This window comes from Carettochelys insculpta, chromosome 10 (genome assembly GCF_033958435.1).
Source record: "Carettochelys insculpta isolate YL-2023 chromosome 10, ASM3395843v1, whole genome shotgun sequence".
Lineage (NCBI taxonomy): Eukaryota > Metazoa > Chordata > Testudines > Carettochelyidae > Carettochelys > Carettochelys insculpta.
Genome location: NC_134146.1, coordinates 26,477,965 through 26,499,631, shown reverse-complemented (window position 1 = coordinate 26,499,631; position 21,667 = coordinate 26,477,965). Strand labels below are relative to the sequence as shown.

The 21,667-nt window shown below is 45.4% G+C and overlaps 1 protein-coding gene across 1 annotated transcript in view; it reads left to right on the top strand.

The window, feature by feature from the left end:
- Positions 1–3,729: 3,729 nt before the first annotated feature.
- The window catches only part of ERICH6 (glutamate rich 6), a 35,458-nt gene continuing 17,520 nt past the window's right edge, over positions 3,730–21,667 (top strand). Inside the window, exons 1-9 of the mRNA XM_075004519.1 lie at positions 3,730–3,784; positions 6,332–6,386; positions 7,961–8,064; positions 8,694–8,742; positions 10,380–10,489; positions 14,793–14,859; positions 18,033–18,145; positions 20,699–20,757; positions 20,857–20,973. Of these exons, the coding sequence (XP_074860620.1) occupies positions 3,751–3,784; positions 6,332–6,386; positions 7,961–8,064; positions 8,694–8,742; positions 10,380–10,489; positions 14,793–14,859; positions 18,033–18,145; positions 20,699–20,757; positions 20,857–20,973 (708 nt within the window). The 5' untranslated portion in view covers positions 3,730–3,750. The remainder of the gene's footprint in view (positions 3,785–6,331; positions 6,387–7,960; positions 8,065–8,693; positions 8,743–10,379; positions 10,490–14,792; positions 14,860–18,032; positions 18,146–20,698; positions 20,758–20,856; positions 20,974–21,667) is intronic.

Genomic DNA, 21,667 nt, shown 5'->3' with positions numbered 1-21,667 from the left:
GACAAATCATTCAAAGCTGATCCTGATTTTTTAAAATACACATTAATACCCATAGCTAATGTTGATATTTAAGCAGATAAGAGACTTAGCTAACCATTTAAAAAAAGGAATTGGGATAAATAAGATAATGTGAAAACATATTTTATGGAACATGCATATATATTCCTAATACAGGTTGAACCTCTGTAGTCCGGCACCCTTGTGTCTGGCAACATCCGTAATCCTGCATTATTTTAGTTAGCCGGACAACCAATTATCATGGGTGTGGCCAAGTTTCCTATGGTCCCATAAAGTTTGTTTGCAGCTACCAGTCTTGGTTCTCAGTGTTCTGTGCTGTTATTTAGCTGTAATTTAACCTTAAATGTCTTCTAAGAGCCCAGTAAGCAGTGGAAGTGTTGGTAATGCTGCTAGACAATGTTGACTTCCCATGGTCCAGCAAATTCTCTCATTCGGCACTGGTCAGGTCCCAAGGATGCTGAACAGTATCAACCTGTAACACTGAAAAGTTCACCATAGGATTCAGTAATATCCATCAGTCTGGACTAGAAGATGACTGCTAGATAATTACAGTCACTAATACTTGGAGGAAGTGCCTCAGGTAAATTGTTTGGAAAGAAGTCAATTACATTTATTCTTTCTATGAATACATATTTCTTGCTTAATTTCCTGTATGTACAGCGAGCATTTAGTCACCAATCTATTCTTTAATATAGAACATTTGTGAGTGTGTATATCTAGGCACACACACATTCAGTTACAATTGAGGGTTGTAACCTTCGTGTGGGAGAACAGAGAATGTTGGCCTATCTATGAAGTGAGTTCTCGCTCAGATTCTTATATGGCCATTATCCCCACAGACTGAGCTGCTCACAATCTTTACTGCTTTTATCCCCACAAAACCTTGTGAGGAAGGGAAATGTTGTTAGCTCCATTTTGCAGAACTGAGGGGCAAAGACTCAAAGGCACTGGCTTTTAAAAGCATTCAGGCACTGCCTGATGGACTCAGAGAGTACGTCTTCAGCAAGTCGCAGACCCAGGACTAATAGATTCGAGCTCTTGTTATGGCTTGAAACAGTTATATACAGTTTCAGACCCCAGCTCTGAAACCTGAAGGGGAACATCAAAGACCAAGGTCCAGCCCCACTCACACCATCCACACAGCAATTTTTAGTCACATACTGCAAGACTGAGGTTGTCAACCCACACTCCAACTCGCTGCCGTGTGCTGGGGAGATAAACCCTTAGATACCTTTAAAAAATTAGTGATTTTTCCTGGGTCAAACAAAGCACGTGGCCGAGCAGGGAACTGAACTGGGATCGCCCTTTAACCTGGCTCGCGTGTTAATCATTGGACCATTCTGCCTCTAAGAGCTGTAACTATAGACAGTTGAAAACTTTAAATTTTTGGATTAGGGAAAAAGGAGGCAAATTTTTCGCAAGAACATTTGAGACAAGCTTAATTTTTCAACCAGCTCCAGTGGCAATACTGTAATGCACTCCCTCTGAGGCTGTTTACTTGGTCCACTCAATCACTCAGGCATCTCTCTCTCCTTCAGAATCTGCCAACTAAAATTTACTCCAAGACTAACAATTAGGCATCCTTCCCAGAGACTGCAAGCAAGTGCAAACGAGCAGTGCAAACTACACAGTTGTCCACACCCCAGGAAGCTTACAGCATTACCCAACAATACCAACCTAAGCAAAGATCTAAAGAGCAACATTTTACACATGCGCCCACACACTCACACAATCTTGCAAAAGAACTAATGACTAAGCTCACACCTTGATGCATAACTCCACCGAGTTCTCACAGAGTGCAGCCGTGTTAGCCTACATCTTCACAAAAACAAAAAAAAGTAGTCGTGTAGCACTTTAAAGACTAACAAAATAATTTATTAGGTGATGACCTTTCATGAGACAGACCCACTTCTTCAGATATGGAAAATTCTGATGAATTTCCTACATCTCAGTTTTCATTAAACAGAAGGTGAAAAAAATGAAATAAAAACTGACAAATCATCTAGATAGGACAGAAGGGAGGGGGGAGAAAAATACTGCAAGTGTCTATTAATTTCAGTGGGCTGCCTGAGATCACTACCAATGTCAAAGATGGGGAAACTATTTTTGTAATGAGTAACATAATTGATAGCTTTGTTAAGTCCAAGTGTTAAACTTGATAATTAATTCCAATTCAGATGTCTCCCTTTGTAATCTGGTGTTAAAGTCTCTTTGTTTTAGAATGCAGGCTTTAAGTTTTGAATGCTGTGACTTGCAAGACTGAAATGCTCAGGGACAGGTTTGTATGTATTCAGATTCCTAATGTTTGATTCTTTCTTTAGCAGTGTCCAACACACGTAGCAGAGCGGCACACAATGGCATATATCACATTTGTGGAAGTGCAGAAATATAAGCCTGTGATCATGTGACTGATGTGGTTGGGTCCAGTGATGATGTCTCTAGCATAAATAATGTGGACAGAGTTGGCAAGGGGATTTTTGCAAAGAAAAGTTCCAGGATTAGTATTTCTGTGGGGTGGCATATAGTCAATTTCATTTTTTAATCTTTCTGTTAAATAAAAACAGACAAAGGGAATTTATCAGAATTTTCCAGATTGGAAGAAGTGGGTATGTCTTGCAAAAGCACATCTCCTAATAAATTATTTTGTTAGTTTTTAACGGGCTACTGGGCTGCTTTTTTCCCTGAGTCCTATAGAGTTACATCAAGGCTGAATTTATACACAAATGTTTAAACAAGAGTCATTTTAGTTTAAGAATACTGACAAAAGATTGTTTCCATGTCTCCCTCTAGTCACCACCTATAGTATAGTCACCCTGTGGCAAACTAACATTCCCACAGCTTTCATTACCGCTATTATTTTCAAACGAGACAAAGCAAAGCTATTTTAAGGATCTGAATCAGAATTTCACTTGTTTACCTGCTCAGGGTTACCTTTTCTGTTAGGATGAGTACAGATTACAACAGCTTTTGACGTGAACAGTATTGACGTATTGACGTGAACAGTTTTTAAACCTGACTCTCTTCAAACAAACTACCACCTGCATCTTCTGAGGCTTGACTAGTTACAGGTTAGATTTCTCATACCTTTGGAGCTTCTCAAAACGTAAAAATCCGTATTGGACCTCTGTGGTGCTACAGAAACCCCTCAATTAGCCTTTCAACACTCCCCTCCGGAAATCCAGCTCACCACACCCTCACCACTGGGCCAGCTGCAAAGCCCCACACGTGTCGCAAATCTGGGCTCTGGGGGACACGCCCAAACACTCCTCCACGTGCACAGCCTCCCTAGGAAGCTAATCAGGCGACAAATGAACCAAATGCAAAGGGCCCTGGGGTACTGAGTATTAGTTCCTTGGGAGGCGAGGAGGGTGCAGCGGGGCTGCTCGTTACCGCTTCAGACTGTGGCTTAGGAGCGGGGGACCTAGAACGACCCTCGTTTCACACTTGGGTGATCAGCTGGGAGAGAGAAGGAGGAGAGGCGGCCCGCTCCCCCGCTTCGCCATTAGCCAGACCCGTGCGGGTGCAGCCGGCGCGCCGGTGGGGCATTCTTGCACCCAGGGCTCAGGGACGGTCCAGTCCCTTTAAATCTGCGCGGAGGAAGGGTCGGGTTCTGAGCGCCGCGCCCCCTCCCGTCTCTCTGGAGATTAGAGCGCACAAGTGGCGTCACAAGGATACCGGAAAGAGGGCGCGCTAGGTGTTAAAGGGGCCGCAGCCTCTGGGCAGCGGCGCGCCATGGAAGGAGCCGGCAGCACAGGGCTGCAGAGTGGTGGGTCCGCTGAGCCGGGACTCTGAGCAGCCGTAGAGATGCGCCCATCCCCGCCCCCGGAGCAATAGCATCACGGTGCCTGCAGCTCCCCGGAGACCTGCAGCGCGGGACTGGTCTTACCGTAGCGGTGCCGGGCAGTGGGTGGCGATCAGCCACTCGCGTGACACGGGACAGGTGGCGGGCTGTGTCCGGCCGGGCGCGAAGCGGAGTTAGGGCGCTGGACTCGGCGCACAAGCCCGTAGGGCCTTCCCGGGTTTTCTTAAAGGCATTTGCCCGCAGCTGCTCCGGATTGAGTAACCGCTAGGCCTGACAGCCTGCGCTTGTCTGGCTCCGGGGCGGGGGGAATTGCTTTTCCCACTTTCTAGCCGCGTCTCCCCCTTTCGCCACCATCCTTGTACTTGTAGGGTTGAACCCCAGCTAGCCTCCCTGGGTTTGCACCCTGGTCTCCACTGCCTGGCTCATTCTTAAATACACTAACTACAGGGAGCTATACTTCTCATAGAACTGGAAGGGGCCTTCAGAGCTCATCCATTCCAGTCCCCTGCCCTCACAGCAGGACCTGACTTTTAAAAAAAAAAAAAAAAAAAAAAAAAAGTATTTGCCCCAGATCCTTAAGTGGCCCGTTCAAGGCAGGGGGGGAGCTCACAACCCTGAGTTTACCAAGGCGATGCTCAAACCAATGAGTTATCTCCCTGACTCCATTATCTGGAGCAGGCAGGTTTTGAGGGAGCTCTAACTGCCATATCTCCTCCTTAACTCTTCCAGTAGCCATTGAGTTTCCCTTGTAAACGTCAGCATTTCTAATTAGCCTGGTCCACAGAGAGGTTTTTTGGCTGGAAAAGCAGTTTTCTAAAACTCCCCCTGAGGACTTGCCTTGCTGAGAGAAGAGGGGCACAACTCCAGCCATTCCTATTAGTAACTGCAGCTGTGCCAGCAAAACCTCATGGTCAGAAGCACCAAGCTGTGATTTGAAGAGTGTGCAGGGGGGCTCTTCAGTCTTTATTCATTGCTAGGACAACCACAGAAGTAAGTGCAGCTAGTCACATGTTTGGGGCCTGTTACAGCATCAGCAACTTTCTGAGCACCCCCTTGTGGTCAAATGACTGTCACATCTGGGCCCAGCTTCCCTGTTTGCATATATTTGTAACTTACAGAAAGACTTGTTTCTGTTCAGTAACTGAGAGACCACTTTTATTGACATAAAAATAACAAAATAATCTTATGCTGGACACAGTCCCTTGGAGTATAGTACTGTCTCAAATCTCCCATTGTTTTTCAGGAGCCAAGCCTTCCTGCTCTTTTTACCTGGTGTTTCACATCTTCCCTGACTTAGTAGGCCAATTCCTGTAGACTTGCTGTAGCTGTATCCTGTGAAGCCTCCAACTCCTTACAGCCTCTATCACAGGTTTCTCATGCCTCATTTTTATAGAGACTAGTTCCCCTCTGTCACACACCATCAAGAGAGTTAATGAGACATAGGTGGGCTGCAGAAGTTCCCTCTTAAATGGCTCCTACAGTCTGTGATAGGGTCTAAAGTGCAACAGACTATGAGAAAGAGATGAGACTTGCAGAAAATACCAGAGCTGCGCTGCCACCTCCTTTTCAATGATCTGTCCCAAACAGAATTAGGAGATATAGGTCAATGGTTAGCAAGGTTTAGATTTCTTAAGCAGTGCTCACACAATAGCTTCTATAAGGACTCCTGGCACTTTTTACTCCTCTGTTGGAAAATGATAGTGGCAGTCTCACCCAACAAGCACAGTACTTCCCACAGGCCTTCTCTGCCCAAGAAGAACATGTACAGGTTGTGATCCAAAACATATCTATATCATCTGAAACTCAAGTAGAGAGCATTCAGTGTTTGTCTCTTCACTCTGTCCCCTCAAGGCTGACATCTGAGGCCAAATCCAAGCTGTTCCCTTCATAGCGAAGAAAACCATAACTCTGCAGCTGAGGGATAGCAGCTGAGATTAACAAAACTATCATGTATCCTGATTAGCCCCGCTGTGTGACACTGTTGATGCTGGAGTGAAGAAAAAAAAATTTTCCCCAGAGCAATGGCAGACTATGTCAAAATAATTTTTATTCAGACTTGAAACAAAAATTTCTGCCTCTGGTGGTCTTGCCATCTCCTTGTTTGTTCTATCACTTAGTTACAACAACATCTAAAGAGGGAGCTGGTTGGAAATTTCACTTACGTTGAAATGTTCTGAGTAGCTCCAGAGTAAAGTAAATGGTGCGTGCCTAGAGAGTGAATTGGGAGAAAGCCAATGTTGGGTCCACTCTGTTGATAGCTGAAGCCAAAGATTTATAAGAACCTGATCTGTTGGCAAAACATCCCTCTGAGTCCTTTATGAGATGTATGCTTTCCATTTATGGCTGTGAGGATCACTAAAAAGAATGGGAGACACTGTATGTATACCCTTTATGTCTTCCTTAAAATTCTTTACATCTTCTCTAGTCCAGCCCACATTCTGCGGGTTTTGTGTGCATATTTGGATGCATATCTTGTAGTCCAACTAGTCTGCATACATTTGCCTTTAACAGGTACCAAAGAAAATAGAAAGAAAACTTCATCTTCATCCTGTGAAGGAAGAAGCAGGTAAGCAAATGGAAATATAGCTTTGATTTGCTTTATTCTGGGTTGAGCACTGCTATGCAGTTGCCATACATATTAGAACTAGCACTACAATATTCAGCACAATATCTATCAGGGCAACTTCTTTGCTTTCACTGTCTCCCCTCATCACCCTCCTTATATTGTTACTTATATCAACTTAGAAACAATGGTGTTTATGCTGCTCTACAGGGGGTCATCTAGTCCATCATTCCTATGTAGGTTTTCCACCAAAATCACCCTTGATAGGCAAATGCCTAGCATTTAACATAGTTAAGATAATTTTGTAACCTTTGTTCCAACTTACTAAATGGCCTGTATAATTTTCTTAGCATAACACTTTACATCTTTTACCATTCGTTCTGTACTTAGACTAACGTCTCCTTACCTCTACAAATAACACACAGTCCTGTTGCACCTTAGAGATTACAAATTGATGAGCTTTCCTGGGTAAAACCCACTTCCTGTTTGTGAAGCTACAGGCTAGCACAGCTACCCCCTGAGACCCCTTACCTCTAGTTAGTCTTCCCTCCAGTTCCCCACTCCCAGACTGAATAAGCCTACTTGAGCCTTATTTCAGTCTTCAAGCGTATTTAGTCCTTGAACATCTGCTGAGACTATCAATGTGTCTGCTAGGAACAAGACACAGTATACCAGGCATCAGTAGCCTGTGGATCCAGAGCTGCATGCAACTCTTTAAGGAGTCACTTGATGCTCTGGATGATTCTGCTGCTGCTGACTCCTCTTGCAGCTCCCTGTGCTGCTGCACTGAAATAATGGCACTAAAGTTAATTGATTTAACAGTTGGCAGGGCAGTGGGAGAGATCTGATCCTTAAAACAATTAAATTTAGTTCCATTATTTCAATGCGGCAGGGCAGGGAGCCTCTCCCACTGCAGGTGGGGGAAGTGAGCAGGTGAGCTGGGGGGAGGGTGGCCGAGTCTGCCCCTGCTGGAACTGTGCAGCCCTGCTGAGAAGGAGGTAAAGGGGGAAGCAGTGGCAGCATGCACAGCTGGAGGAACTCATTGGTTGAGGCAAGTTTATCATGTGTTTGGGGCTGAGACAGGTGGAGGTGTGTTTGGGGCTGTGAGGGGTTAAGCCTGGGGTGGGGAGGCAAGTTTGAGGCAGAGAAGGGTTAAGCCTCAGGAGGTGGAGAGGACTGAGATAGTTTAAGCCTGGGGGTGGGGTGAGAGTAACAAACTTTGTATCTGGTACGAATCATTGTGTGCACACTATTCTTAAAATAGGGGTTACAAAAATATGGCTTGATGTTATGTATTAAGGGCTGTCTCATATTCACATACATTGCAGCTCATGAAGTATTGATTTGGTAACTGAATTTGAAAAAAAGTCCCTTCTCACGCTTTCGGTTGCAGACTCCTCGAATATACTAATGTACTCCCCAACGTGGTATTTTCTTTATTCAAGGAGAGGGAAATGACTTCCTTTAGCGCTCAGGCCATCTATTGTAAGAGTGGTCATTAATGAAACAATAGATGCTACGCAGAGGTGTGCCTTTCCCTTGTAGGCCATACATAATTGTCTTTTCAAAATGTTTAGCTCATCTGAAGACAGGAGTTCACAGCGGAAATATGATAGCACAGAGATGGAATCAGAGAACAGCCTCCAGGATGAGGCCACATTAAAACCAGCTCCAGGCCCAGGTACCACAGTGTAATCCTATCTTTGCCAGAGACTGGAGTTGTATAGTGCATTAGACATACAGGGGATGAGCAAAATCAATACCCACAAAAGGGGAGGAGACGGGTCTGGAGCATGAAGGAGGAGAAAGTAAATACCTTGGGACAAAAAGGAGAGAGCACTGAGAAATGGGGTATAAGGTCAGAGCAATATGTTCAATGTTAGATGCTTCAACTTTGACACTTAAGCCTATATTTAGGAATATTAGTATGTAGCCTGATTTTTCCAGGGGTGCTGAGCACACACATTCCCTATTAACTTGATTTAGATATCTAACTACAGATTTAAGTGCCTACCTCTATACACCCTAGTTGGACAACTTTTGCCTCAGTAATTTGGAACATAAAATCACTGATCACTGAAGGTGGTCCCTCTTATTTCAGGCCAGGAAAAGGAGTTTACTATCATTCTATTAAGATGGCATTTGCTGTGTTGGCTGTGTTTAATTTGGTAAAAAGTTTTGCTTTTAATTTCTGTTAATATCAGCACACAAATCTTTAGTCTTTTAGAACAGCTCAGAATTGTGATCATTTACTAACTTATAGGTACTTGTGAATTTTGTATGTAACAGATTGCAAATTTCATCCTACAGGACTAGGAGGAGTGAGAGAAATTTCCACTTCATTAGATACATTAAGCAGGTAAGGAAGGACCTACTCCAACTCCTGTTTGAACTCAGTGAAATTATTTGTGTTGATTTCAGTGGGAGTTGAATCAGGCTCCAGCTAAACTACTACTTTAACATAAAACTTTATTTGTATTTCAGTATTGTCTTGAGTTGTGACATGCTGTAACGATTCCTGATAAGGGAAATGTAGAGTCTCTAGCCAGTACAATTAACCATCTCCTTTATTTTCACTCCTCCCAATGTTGGTCCTTAGTTACGTTATGAACATTTGGGTGGAAAGAACCATGATCAGTCATGCCTATTTCTCACTGTAATCTCTCAGAAAAATTGGTTATTCATCAAGAGGGATGCCTACGTATTAATATTCTCAGGGATAATGATTTCAGAGCTTTCCTTTCTCGCATATCTCATTGTGAAACTGCCCAATGGTGAAATTCAATCACTGATAACTTATGTGCAACTTTCATTGCCTTTAATGAAAGTTGTGCACGTGTATCACAGGGCAGAATTGGGCCCTGACACTAGAATTCTTTCTAATATTTAACTTACAATTTCTGTGCTCTACTATAAGGCTGCTGCTGTGGTTTTGGTTCTTGTTGACTAATGAGGGCAGTTATGAGTGTTTTATAATATGGGCACCTGTCTAACAGGAACCACCTTAAGAAGACAGCTGTTCTGAGTTGGGTGCAAGGGCCCATGACAACCCCAGCCCCGTGCTGCTGCCGCCGCAGGCCTATGCCCTCCCCTTCCCTGCATCTCGGGATAACAGGGCAGTCTGGCTTGGAGATAGCAGTGTAGGCTGCTGTGCCCCTCCATTTTCTGCAGCTCCTGCCACCACAGTGAGTAGGGGGGCACAAGCCCTGGGGGACTGAGGCTATCTACCATGTCACCCTTAGTTGCACAGGCTAACATCAGTTATGGGAGACTGTCCTATCTCTAGGGCATTTGGGGAGCCGTTACAAGGTCCCCAAAACTGCAGGGCTCAGGGTGGTGATCCCAAATAGTCCCAGGGCTCAGGATTGTCATCCCAAACAGCCCTATGGATGAGATGGCTCTGCTTAAAAGTACTGCTTTATTTCATATAAGCCATCTAAGGGCTTGTCTACACTAGCTCCCAACTTCGAAGGGAGGCTGGTAAGTAGGGTGTTGGGAGTTTATTAATGAAGGGCTGCACTGCATGTGCAGCACTTCATTGAGCAAATTCCACTCCCGCCCCATGGCAACTTCAAAGTGCTGGCTTACGTCTAGCCGCAGCTCACCCGCTGGTATTTAAAGTGCCCGGGGTGCTCTGAAGTCCCTTTACTCCTCAAAATTTTGAGGAGTAAAGGGACTTCAAAGCACCCCGGGCACTTTGAGTAACAGTGGGTGAGTTGCAGCTCGAGGCAAGTTGGCACTTCTAAGTTTAACACTTTGAAGTTGCTGGGCGGGGGGGGTGGAATTTGCTTAATGAAGTGCTGCATATGCATGCTCCCTTTGAAGTAGGGAGCTAGTGTAGACAAGCCCTAAGTGTAGCATTTTGTTTTTGGTAATAGGGAATTTAGATTCCTTAGGAAATGGCAAGCCACCTGACTTAACCATGGCTATTATCGATGCCCACTGGGTAAAAAGTTATTCCCCTATTTCTGATCATATTGTCTTCCACCTGCTTAGATCGCCTCAGGACCAGAAGAGTTCAGCAGGAAAGCCTGATGGAAGCACAGATCTCAGACCAGAGACCAGCCTTCAGAAGGGGGCCACAATGCAACCAGCTCCCAGCACAGGTATTGTAGAAGCAAATGAGAGCAGGACTGGAAGGGACTACAAGAAGTTAATGAGTCCAGGGCCTTGTGCTGAGGCAGAACAAGTCAATGACCTGTATCTGTTGAAGTGGGTCTTTGCCCACGAAGGCTTAAGCTCATTCATTTCTGTTAGTCTATAAGGTGCCACAGGACCCTTGTTGCTTTTCCTAGTTTGTTATATACAAATTTTACAAATATATTCCCCTATCCATCATCCAAGTTATGAATGAAAAGATTGACTAGTACTAGATATCAGACCAACCTGCACCCTCCCACTTTGAAAGTAAAGCATTGATAACTATCCTTTGAGTACAGCATTTCAACTAGTTGCTCACTCACCTTTTATTACTTTTATCTAGACTACAGATCCTGAGTTAGTAACAAAGAGGAAACCATGCTAGTCTATACACTATCAAAACAAAAAGCAGTCAAGTAGCACTTTAAAGACTAGCAAAATAGTTTATTAGGTGAACTTGCGTGGGACAGACCCACTTCTTCAGACCATAGCCAGACCAGAACAGATCCTGAATTAGTTTATCAGAATCCCATGTGGGACTCTGTCAAAAGCCTTACTAAATATCAAGATATCATACCCACTACTTCCTTCCTATCCACTTTGCCAGTAACCATTTCAGAAAAGAAAACTGGTTGCTTTGGCATAATTTGTTTCTTGACGAATCCACCTTGGCTATTCCTGATAACCCTGTTGTTCCCTAGGTACTTTCGAACTGATTGTTTAATAATTTGTCTGAGTATCTTTTGAGGTATCAAATTTAGGCTGAATGGTTTATAATTCCCAGGGTCTTCATTGTTCCTCTTTTCAAAGCTAGGTACTATGTTTGTCCTTTTCCAATCTTCAGGGTCCTCACCCATCCTGCAAGGAATTCTCAAAGATAACTGCTAATGGTTCAGAGATTACTTCATTAAGTACACTAAGATAAATTTCATCAGGCATTGCAAAATTGATACTCTCTCATATCTAAATCTTATCTATAATCTTTAATCTGTTTTTCCTTCTTTGCCTTCCTTCCTTCCCCCTTTTTTATAACATTATGTTGATAGAGAAGTGTCCTGCTTGCTTATATATCTGCCCTCCAAAACATAGTGTCTCCTTAAATTATTGGAAAATCTGATACAATTGCAACCTTAAAAAGAACAGTGTTTCTCCCTTCCACAGTGACTGTCTTAAGGACCAACTAGGCAATTCAGTTTGATAGGAACTCTATTTTATTTAGTTTATAAGGTCCTCTACAAAAGTGTCTACTCCATGTAGAAGAAAAACACATTGTAGTCAAATGTAAGTACAGCTTATACTAGCAAATCAACATTTTTACTGGTAGAGTTTTATAGTTTTACCCAAAAAACCCAAGCTATGCCAGCAAAAAAACATTTTCCACATAATATAATTATGTTCACACTAGGGTTTGTACTGATAGAAATATTACTAAAAAACTGAAATCCCTAAGTGATATTACTGTACTGGCAAAAGTTTCTTGTGTCGACCAGGTCTAAACTAAAAGTCATCTGGACTTCACCCTAACTATATCAGACAAGCATATGGTCAGAGTAATTTACCATTGGAACATCTTACCAAGGGCTGTAGCCCATGTTATTCACAAAATTAGATTAAATGATGAAAGTGGTTCCTTCTTGCCTTGGAATCTGTCAAAGTGGAAATCTAATAACCTTTAGACACGCACCTATCAGCAGAAGGGATCAGTGTCCCTCCTATGCAAATAAAAGGGATGTTGCATTATGACGGAGTTAAAGGCATTAATATAACTTGTAACTATTCCATATTAAACAGTTTTAAACAAGGTTTAGAACAAGAGACTTCAGCCTGCTTAGTACCATAGAAAATACATTAGGAAATTTGTGCCAAAAGGTCAGAAATGTATTGAAACTGAGTGATTATGCAAAACAAAGTTGAAGAACTTTTAGAGATGGAATATTGGTTAGAGAGCTGTGGACTGGGATGTAGGCAGTCAGAGCAGGAGTCAGGTCTCGCAGACAGAGCTGGCACCCAGGTTGGAGGAGTGAAAACAAGAATAAGTATCAGAGCCAACTGCTAATTACCAGAGTCAGGACTCAAAGCTGAGAGTCAGAGCCGAGGTCAGATACCAAAATCCAGAGCCAGGATTCAAGCCAGAGATGGGACAAGTAAGTGACGGTGGAGGTGAATTAAAGACAGGAACTGGAAGAGAGTCAAAAGTCAACCATGGAGTGTGAGTCTGGTGTGAACAGAAATGAAGCAGAAACCAGGCGCTGAGCAGAACTGGGACAAGAATTGGGTACTGGATGCATTCACAAGCAGGGTGCAATGCAACCTCAACAGGAAATCCCCATTTGCTGAGACAACTTCCTGTACTGCCATCTAGCTTAAATAGCATGGCTACTGCTCCAGCCTGTGAATAGGACCTTTGCTGAGGCTGTAGTCCCACCAGCTTCTTGGACAATCATGTTTCAACAAATAGTGGATGGAGGCAGCTGTGTGGGAACTTAAAGGCTTGGGACATCACAGTATGTTATTCCATCAAACAGTCCTCCTTGATTGGGAAGAAAGTGTTGGCTCTCTTTTATCCTGAGTGAGGAACAAGCGTCGCATCCCTGCTTTTGACAGAACAGATGGATCCAGAAGGAAGAGAAGAGAGATGAGTGAAAACGGGGAAACTATGGCTTTGGTTGCTGTTCTCAGGATATAGAGAGCTACTCAGTTACAAATAGGTTGCTTTGGGCTGGCACATCCAGAGCTGTTGCCTGGTTTGTCTCCCATATCACAGATATCAGATTGGTTGGTCTCCTTCACTGGGCTTTCTCAGGTTGAGCAGACTGGATGGGCTGTCTCATCGCCTTGTGCTAGTGCAGTCCAGCACAGGCATTTTTAGGATCACATGAGAAGCTGAGTGAGTGGGGGATGAAAAGAGCAACAAGAAAGGGGAAGACAGAACAGAATTTCTCATGTAGCAGGCGAGGGTCCTCTGGTGCAGCGCTGATGGTCCCCAGTATTTGCCTGCCGCTGCGTATCTCAATGCAAACTCCCTCCACATTGGCTGGAGAAGTGGTGGCAGTAATCCTGCCCTGCCCTCCTAAAGTCTGTTCTAACATCCCCAAAACAGGATGGTTGGCTGAAATAGCTCCTCCCCTCATTTTGTCCATCAAATAAGCCTAATTTCCAATTCCTCACAGCTCTTATTTAATAAACACAATTTTCACATGGTCCTTCATATATTGCTATAGGCCTTCTTGTTGGGATTAATTTAGTCTGTCTTCCCTTCCCTATAAATACATTCTTATAGGTTGTTGTAACATCTAATGACCTTACAGGTACCTCTTCACAAGTAAAGTCACAATTAGGATAAAGTTTTAAGCACCATTATAACAAGAGAGAGCAAGAGGGGAAGGGTTAGTAAACGAGCTGGGGACAGGGGGCAACAAACTATCAAGTATTAACCAACTACAAGGAATGTGTCTTAATATGTGTCCTAAGGTGGCCAAAGAAGGAATTTTGCCAACTACTTGCAAAAGTTACCTCCATAATCAAGTATTTGAGAAACTAGGTCTCATCAATCAACCAAAAGAAAATGAGAGGAGGCCCATAGGGCAAATACTGATCACTGAATTATTTAACTCCTAGATTTGGATGGGTTTTGAGATACACATCTCATAGCGCTGGAAGGTACCTCAGGAGGTTAGAGTCCAGTCCCCCTGCCTCTTGGCAGGGCCAAGCACCCTCCCCCGGCTTTTTTTTTTTAAATTTAACCTATTTGCCTTAAATCACCCCCTCAAGGATTGAGTTCACAACCCTGGGTTGAGCAGGCCAATGCTCAAGCCACTGAGCTATCCATCCCCCTAGAGAAAGGTAGTATATTGGCAGCTGTGGCATTTTGAGAAGGGTGGTCATTAGTGACCTCCAGTGCCAAACAAAAGGAGCACCTGAGCAGCTGAATTCTGCTAGGTTTGGAACCGTCAGATCAGTAGCCTGGGAAGAAGCCAAGTGAGGAGAGTGTTACTGTAGGTTTAAACTGCACAGAGCAATAATGAGCCCTCAGAAGAGATTCAGGAGTTAGTTTTGAACACTATCTTTTTGAACAAAGTAACATTTCTGCTCTTAAGAAGCACCTTGCTGTGGAACTACCATTTGAAGGTAGAAGCTGTGTTGTTTTGCATTAACACTTGCACTTCTTTCTCATGTACGTACAATCCCCAGATACACTGGAGAGTGTGTGTTTCAATCAGTTGGTATTGTTTTATTGCATTCATGCATAGACTATTTTATGATCAACAGGTACAAAAGGCCTTCCTACAATATTAGGTGGAATCAGAAGAGAAACTTGCTTGCCCTCTTTAAGCAGGTGAGCATATGCAAAATTACCACAGAACTTAATATGACTTGGTGGTGGTGGTCAAACAGGACCACAAACGGGGAAACTTAGAACCAGTGAGGAAAGCCTCTTACATAGCTCTGTTGCTTTCATTGTTTTTCCCTGAATATAAGCCTGCATTTGTAAGCCTGCTTCCCTGAATATAAGCCTGGTCGAGTGTGCCTTCAGCCATCTGAAGGCACAGTTCAGATGTCTCCTCACGCACCTTGATGTGGGGGTGGAGAATGTCCTGTAGGTTGTGGCGGCCTGCTGCACACTCCTCCACCTTGTTGAAGCACCGGAGAGGACCCTGTCCCAGGGCTGGATGGCAGAGCCAGCTCCCTGGTACCAACAGCCCGCCGTGGCCCCCAACAGGCGGCTCAACCAGGACAGGGTGTGGATCTGTGAGGTGTTCACCCAGGGAGATACTAATCCCCTCATCATCCCTCACATGTTTGCCCACACACACATGCTCAACCCCCTCCCCTCCCGCACAACACCACAGCAGGGACAAGGGGGGTTGCAATATGTAAATATATATTTGACAAACAGCATAGAACATTAGAAATCATAGTGTAAAACATAACTATGAAATAATAAAACTAACATCTATTAACCAAACACTGACTAACTGTATACATGGGGGTCAGGGAACAGGGAGGGTGGGGGGCTGTGAGCCCCAGCACCTGCGGTTGCCTCTTCTGCTCCAGGTGTACAGTCTCCCATGGGGCACTGATGGGGCTGGGAGCACCAGCAGGTACTGACGGTTCACAGCTAGCCTGGCCTCAGCAGTGGAGGGGGACGGGTCGTGGCTCAGGGGACCCTTCCCAGGGCCCACCCTGTCCATGAGACAAGCTGCAAGGTCCTGCAGGGCATCCAGGGCCATGGACTGGGGGGGCCTGAGCAGCAGGGGGACAGTGGGAGGTGGCAGCAGGTGGGGCTGTGGGGGCAGGTCTGCCAGGGCCCTGCACACTGTGCGGAGCATCCTGACCACATCCGCGCCCCCGCCCGTGTCCCACCTCCAATTCAGTTTGGCCTTACTGAGGGCCAGCCAGCTCTCGACCAGGGCGTTCTGGTGGTGGAGGGCTGCAGTGTAGGCCATGGCCTCATCCTCATACCCGTGGCTGCTGTGCCGTGGGGGCTGGAACTGGTCCAGGCCCAGCTAGTGTGCCACTGGATCCTCCAGCCTAGATGGGGCTGGCGAGCCCTGGGCTCCTCTTCTGGCTCCCTCAGCCCTTGGATGGTGCCACTGTGAGAGAGGGTTGGGGGAGAGGGGAGGTCAGAGCAGCATCTGGACCCTGGGTGGCATGACCTCACCCACCTGGGTGGTTACCCCCACCCTGGACCTATGGGGCAGCCGTGTCCCAGGGGATGCCACTGTGCAGGCCCCCAGCACTCGCATGCTGGCGAGGCAGAGGTGCTGTCCATGGTGGGCCACTCTGGCAATGGGCTTGCGGACTGTGGGGGCTCAGACATGGGGGGGGGTCCCCACCCAGGGAGCAGGTTGGCTAGGTGCAGCCATGGTGCCTGAGGGCCCCTTGGCATGCTTGGGGGGGGTGTCGCCATGAGGGAGGGAGCCAGATGTCACCCACAGGCATGGGCACACCCTGGGCCCTGACTGGGAACAGGCCATCGGGGGTTGGAGCCTGGTACTGGGGCTGGGTGTGCTCCACCTCCCCAGGGCCTTGCAGTGGCACACACTTACCCAAGGTTGCCTTGAACAGGTTGGGTGATGCCTGACTGGAGGAGGCTTTACTGCTGGTGGCAGAGGGCAGATCAATGACCAGGGAGCCGTCTGAGGACTCCCCACTGGACAGGATGTCCACAGTGGCAGGGTCCTCCTTTCCCTCTAGTACGGCAGGGAGCTTGGGTATGGCCATCTCCGTGGTAATCCGGGGTGGTGGTGCATCGTCTACAGCCAGGAGGTCCTGCAGTTCCCTGTAGAAGGGGCAACTGGGTGGGGCCTGGAGAGATCTGCTGGTGCTGTCCTGGGCCCACATGTACCCTGCTGCAGCACCTTAACTTTATACTAGACCTGCTTGGGAGTCAGGGAGAGATGGCTGTAGGCAGCCAGGCCCTGTGCGCCGGTCTTGCAGAGTACCTCCTCATCATACCAGAGCCCAGGAGGTCCTGGAGCTCTGTCTCAGTCCATAAGGGGGCCCTCTGTTCGGGAGCCCGGTCGGGATCCTGGCTGCCCTCAGCTGGGTTCCCAGGGCTCCCCCTGGGTGGTGTTGGGGTTCTGGCCTCCTAGCCATCTCTGCTGCTCAGGGCCTGTCATTGCTACTGGGCCTTGGTGGAGTGTGGCTTGCACATGCTGCCTGTCTCTCACTCTCAGCTTCCTGCCTCGGGGGTCTCTGGATCCTTGCAACTTTAAAAATCGCAGGACCTGGAGACCACAGAGCACTGCAGGGGTCACCTAGAGTGTCTCTCCTCTCCAGCGAGCCGCTGCTATGGTGGACCGCTTCTTCTGGATGAAGCGGACCACAAGCATCTACACATGCTTTCTTCCAGAAGAAGGCGCTCTTCCTGGTTCCGGATTTCCTACTCTGCTGCGGAAGATGAAGCACCTTCTTCCAGATTCCTTCCAGAAGAGTGCCTTACATGTGTAGACGCTCCATGGATATTCTGGAAGAAGGCTCTGGCCTTCCAGAAGATTCTGCACATGTAGAAGTGGTCAAGATGTTGGAATCTTTATAGTGAAGCACAGGAATGTTAAATGTTGGTTTGACTAATTCTGATTTCCCAGGCTTCACATCTTTCCTCTCACTTACGATGGAAGACAAAGATTTTTGTTTTAAAGCATTAAAGATATAAAATTAATCTTTAATTAGTGTTAAAGTGTTCATTCACTTGCTTCTTAACACAGAGAGAAGTTGATCTGAGTTTTTCATGTTTTAATCTCAAAGGCTCCTTTTCAGGACATTTTTATTTTCTAGTTCATTTGAGACCTTCAGAGACTGACTTGGCTGAGTGTAAGTCTATAAATCATACAGATAGCAAAAATGTTTCTAGGCCTTTATTCCTACATACAGGTGTTACTCTAAATTCTAATAATAAATACTCAAGTTGGGGGGACAAAAAACCCTCCTGTGTAAATAGATTTTCAAAAGCAACTTCTTTGCAGCTACCATACATGATTAACTTTAATTTTGTTTTATATGTAGTGAAAGAAAAACCTCTGATGTGGATCATTCAATTCACAAGAAACCTGTAGGAATTTCAGTGTCAATGCAGACAGAAACAAGCTGGATTTATGAACGTATCCGTAGGAAAACAAGTAAGAAATGGCTTGTCTAATTCAAGTACCTATAGCTTACTATATGAGAGCCAACATGTGTAGTAGTGATCACACATTTATAGCATTTTTCATCTAAGCTGCCTAGTAACCAATCTTATTTTATGCAAGTGTAAATGTGACAGAAGACTAGTGATTTTCTCTTGGGTTTTAAAGCAAGTCAATGTCAGAGTTGGGAACAAAATCCAAGAGAACTCCTTGTTGCAATTACTAGATAGCACTTCTTCTAAATACAACTATTATTTCATATATGGCAGCATATTCAGCTAGTAAGAAGAATACCCAGCACAGCATTCTGGGTGGTAAGGCTCAGCAGATTAAAAAAAAAAAGTCTTAAAACAAAGCAAGCAGTGCTGTAGCACCTTAAATAACAGCAATATTATTTATTAGGTGATGAGCTTTCGGGGGAAAGACCCACTTCTCCACATCTGAAGAAGTGGGTCTTTCCCACAAAAGCTCACCACCAAATAAATAATACTGTTAGTCTTTACAGTGCTACAGGACTGCTTGCTTTATTTTGTGAAGATACAGACTAACATGGCTACACCTCTCAGGCTAAATACATAGTTATCATATCCCTATAGAAGATAACCTTCAAAGCCTCTAAACAGGAATGGAATTCAGCTGTCTCCCTTTGTAATCTGGCATTAATATCGTAATAATATTCTTAACAATATCTGAATTGGAATTCATTTGCAAGTTTGACACGTTTAACCTTGGGCTCAACAAGGATCTCAATTATCTTACGCATCACAAGGACAATTTTCCCACCTTTGATATTCTCAGGAATAGTGGCCATCCCTCCTAATTTACTCTTCCCAGAGGTTCTCTTAATGACTCCCCCCTCCCCTTTTTTTCTTTTCTCCCCCTTTTCTTCTTTCTCTTCCCCCTCCCTTTATATTTACCCTGATTGTTCATTTCTGCTCCAGAACCTGATGAAGTGGGTCTTACCCATGAAAGCTCATTACCTAATAAAATTCTTAGTCTTTAAGGTACTACAGGAATGCTTACATTTTTATGGCACCCAAATGTTGTCTGCAGTGTTACTGAAGCTTTGTTGGTCCCAGGATACAATACAGATATGGTGGGTGAGCTACTATCTTTTACTAGACAACCACCATTGACTGGGATTGGAGTGCAGGGTCCAGGAGACAGTACGAGTGCAGGAGAGGATTCTGGGTTGGGGGGAGAGATGCAGGAGAGGGGTGCAGGGCTTGTGAGGGGTTGTGAAGTGGAGCGAGGAGGGGTGTGGTGCAGGAGGGGATGGATGCCAGAGGCAGGCTCTGGGCAGGAGGCGCTTGTGGCTCTCAGCTAGGAGCCCAGCAAGACCCTTAGACAGGCTCTATGCCTGCTGCAGCCCCTGACCACTCAAAATGGCTAGCTGCTATGTGGCTCACTGTGCTGTACAGTGCAGGTGGGGAGGAGGCTTTGCATACTGCCCTCAGTATAATCTCAGCTCCCATGGGCCAGTCTGTGGCCCTGAGGAGCTGAGAGATTGTGCTGGGGCTGGAGGCAGTGTGTAAAGCCTCTCCTCCCTCCCCACTCCACCCCTCTCACAGAAGGCCACATGGAGCGCCCTGGGGATGCTCCATGCCTGAGGGTCCTGGCAGGGCAGGCCATGGGCTGGATTGGAAAGGCTTGGAGGGCTGCATCCAGCCCATGGGTTGTATCTTGCCTGCCCCTGACCAATATAATACTGACAAAGGGCAGGGAACTCAAAAGAGTGACACAAATGGTTTGGGGTTAGAAGGTCTTAAAAGAATTCAAAGAACTTGGAGCGTGGCCTCTTTGAGCCACAATGGAGGGATATGACTTGTTGCAAAGTTAGGAAGGATGCAGCTAGTAAGGTGAAAGGTGAGTTATAGAAGGAGAAGAAGGAAATGTGACTGAGTAACAGGATGCATAGTGATTGGATGTCAAGCAATGCTTCCCTGCCAGCCATACCTATTGGACTGGGAACAGCTGTCTGAGGGGAGTGGTGGAAACCCCTTTGCTTGGGATATTAAAGTGTAGACTGTTTCCTATATTTAGTCTTTCAATGACAGGAGATGGATTAGAAGACTTAATAGCAGCTTCACCATCTCTAGCTTCCAGGATCTGACTTCTCAAGACAGCAGAGGTGACTGCTATAGACACAATAACCCTGATCCAACACTTCACTTGATAGCTTAACGTTAGCAGTGAGCAGTTCTGTTGACTTCAAGGGGGCTATTCCATATTTAAAATTAAGCCCATACTGTATTGGTCATGTTTATGTACAGTATGGGATCACAGCCTATATTTCCCCTCCCCCACCAAACTGGGGAAGGGCTTCAGACTGATTGGGAACAGCCCTACGAGTGGTTTGAGGAGCAGTGTGTTGAAAAGCTCCAGAGATGTTCCAGGTAGGTGGTATGTGTTAAGGAAGTGGGGGGCAGGGGGTGTGAGGAGTTAAATAGCCGGGGTGGGGGGAATTCCTCCCAAGATGATGCTAGGAGGAAACACTCTCCTAGAACACAGTGTCTCCCCTAATTAATTCTCATTGCTGCTACTCAGATATACATGAAGTCCTGTCCCAAGACCTCAGCAGCTTAGATGTTTTGTGTGACATGGAGGTATGGCTCTGCTGGTTCCTACAATTATACATTTTATTCTTAATTTTCCCTCTGAAAAAGAGCTGACGCTATCCTGAATTTGCTGTTTTCAAATTTAAGTTTAATGAAGACTTTCTAAGGCTGTTTGAGGAATCCCTGCGCACACTCTCCCATATTGGGCCACCAACTATTCTTGCATATAGGCCAGAATCATCGAGGGAAGACCTGGAGCTACAGGTGATGTTTCTTTCTGCTACAGGGTAGTGTGTTTATACCAACCCCCAAGACCTACAGGAGGCAAAAATTCAATCTCTGTAGGATGCTGCCATCTGTCATTTGCTAGGGCATTGAAATGTGTAATCCACATACCAAAATATATTAGAGTGAACAAGTACCCCACACTATTTCATGCTGAGGATACATTTCTGGGGCAAAAACCTAGTTCTTTCACTAAAACTGAGAGATGCATTTTCAATTTAGTTTATATATTACATATGTGCTGGAACTAGAGGTGTGGGTGTAACCTCTGACAGACTGACTCAAAGCTTGGAATGCTGGAGTTTATTGCATGAGCCTCAATAGTCTGAGCTAAAAAACAACTGGCTCTCAGCTATGGCTGTAGAGGAGACTTACTCTTTCTCTCAGTAAGTGGTGTAGGTGCCATGCCAAGGGACAATGAACTGCAGTCATAAGTGTGTGAGTTACGTGGGAGGTGCTGCAGCACCCCCTGGCTTGAAGTGGTTTCTATTACAAAAAGAGTTTCAAGTTGAGTTCAAGAGCTCTCAGAACCCCTGCTATAAATATTGTTCTAGCACCCCAATATATTATGATACACGCACAGTACATAGTCCTGGGAACCCTAAAGTGGTAGACGTTTATCTAACAGAGACAACACTATTTCAGAGAGAAGATAATGGCCAATCTAAATATC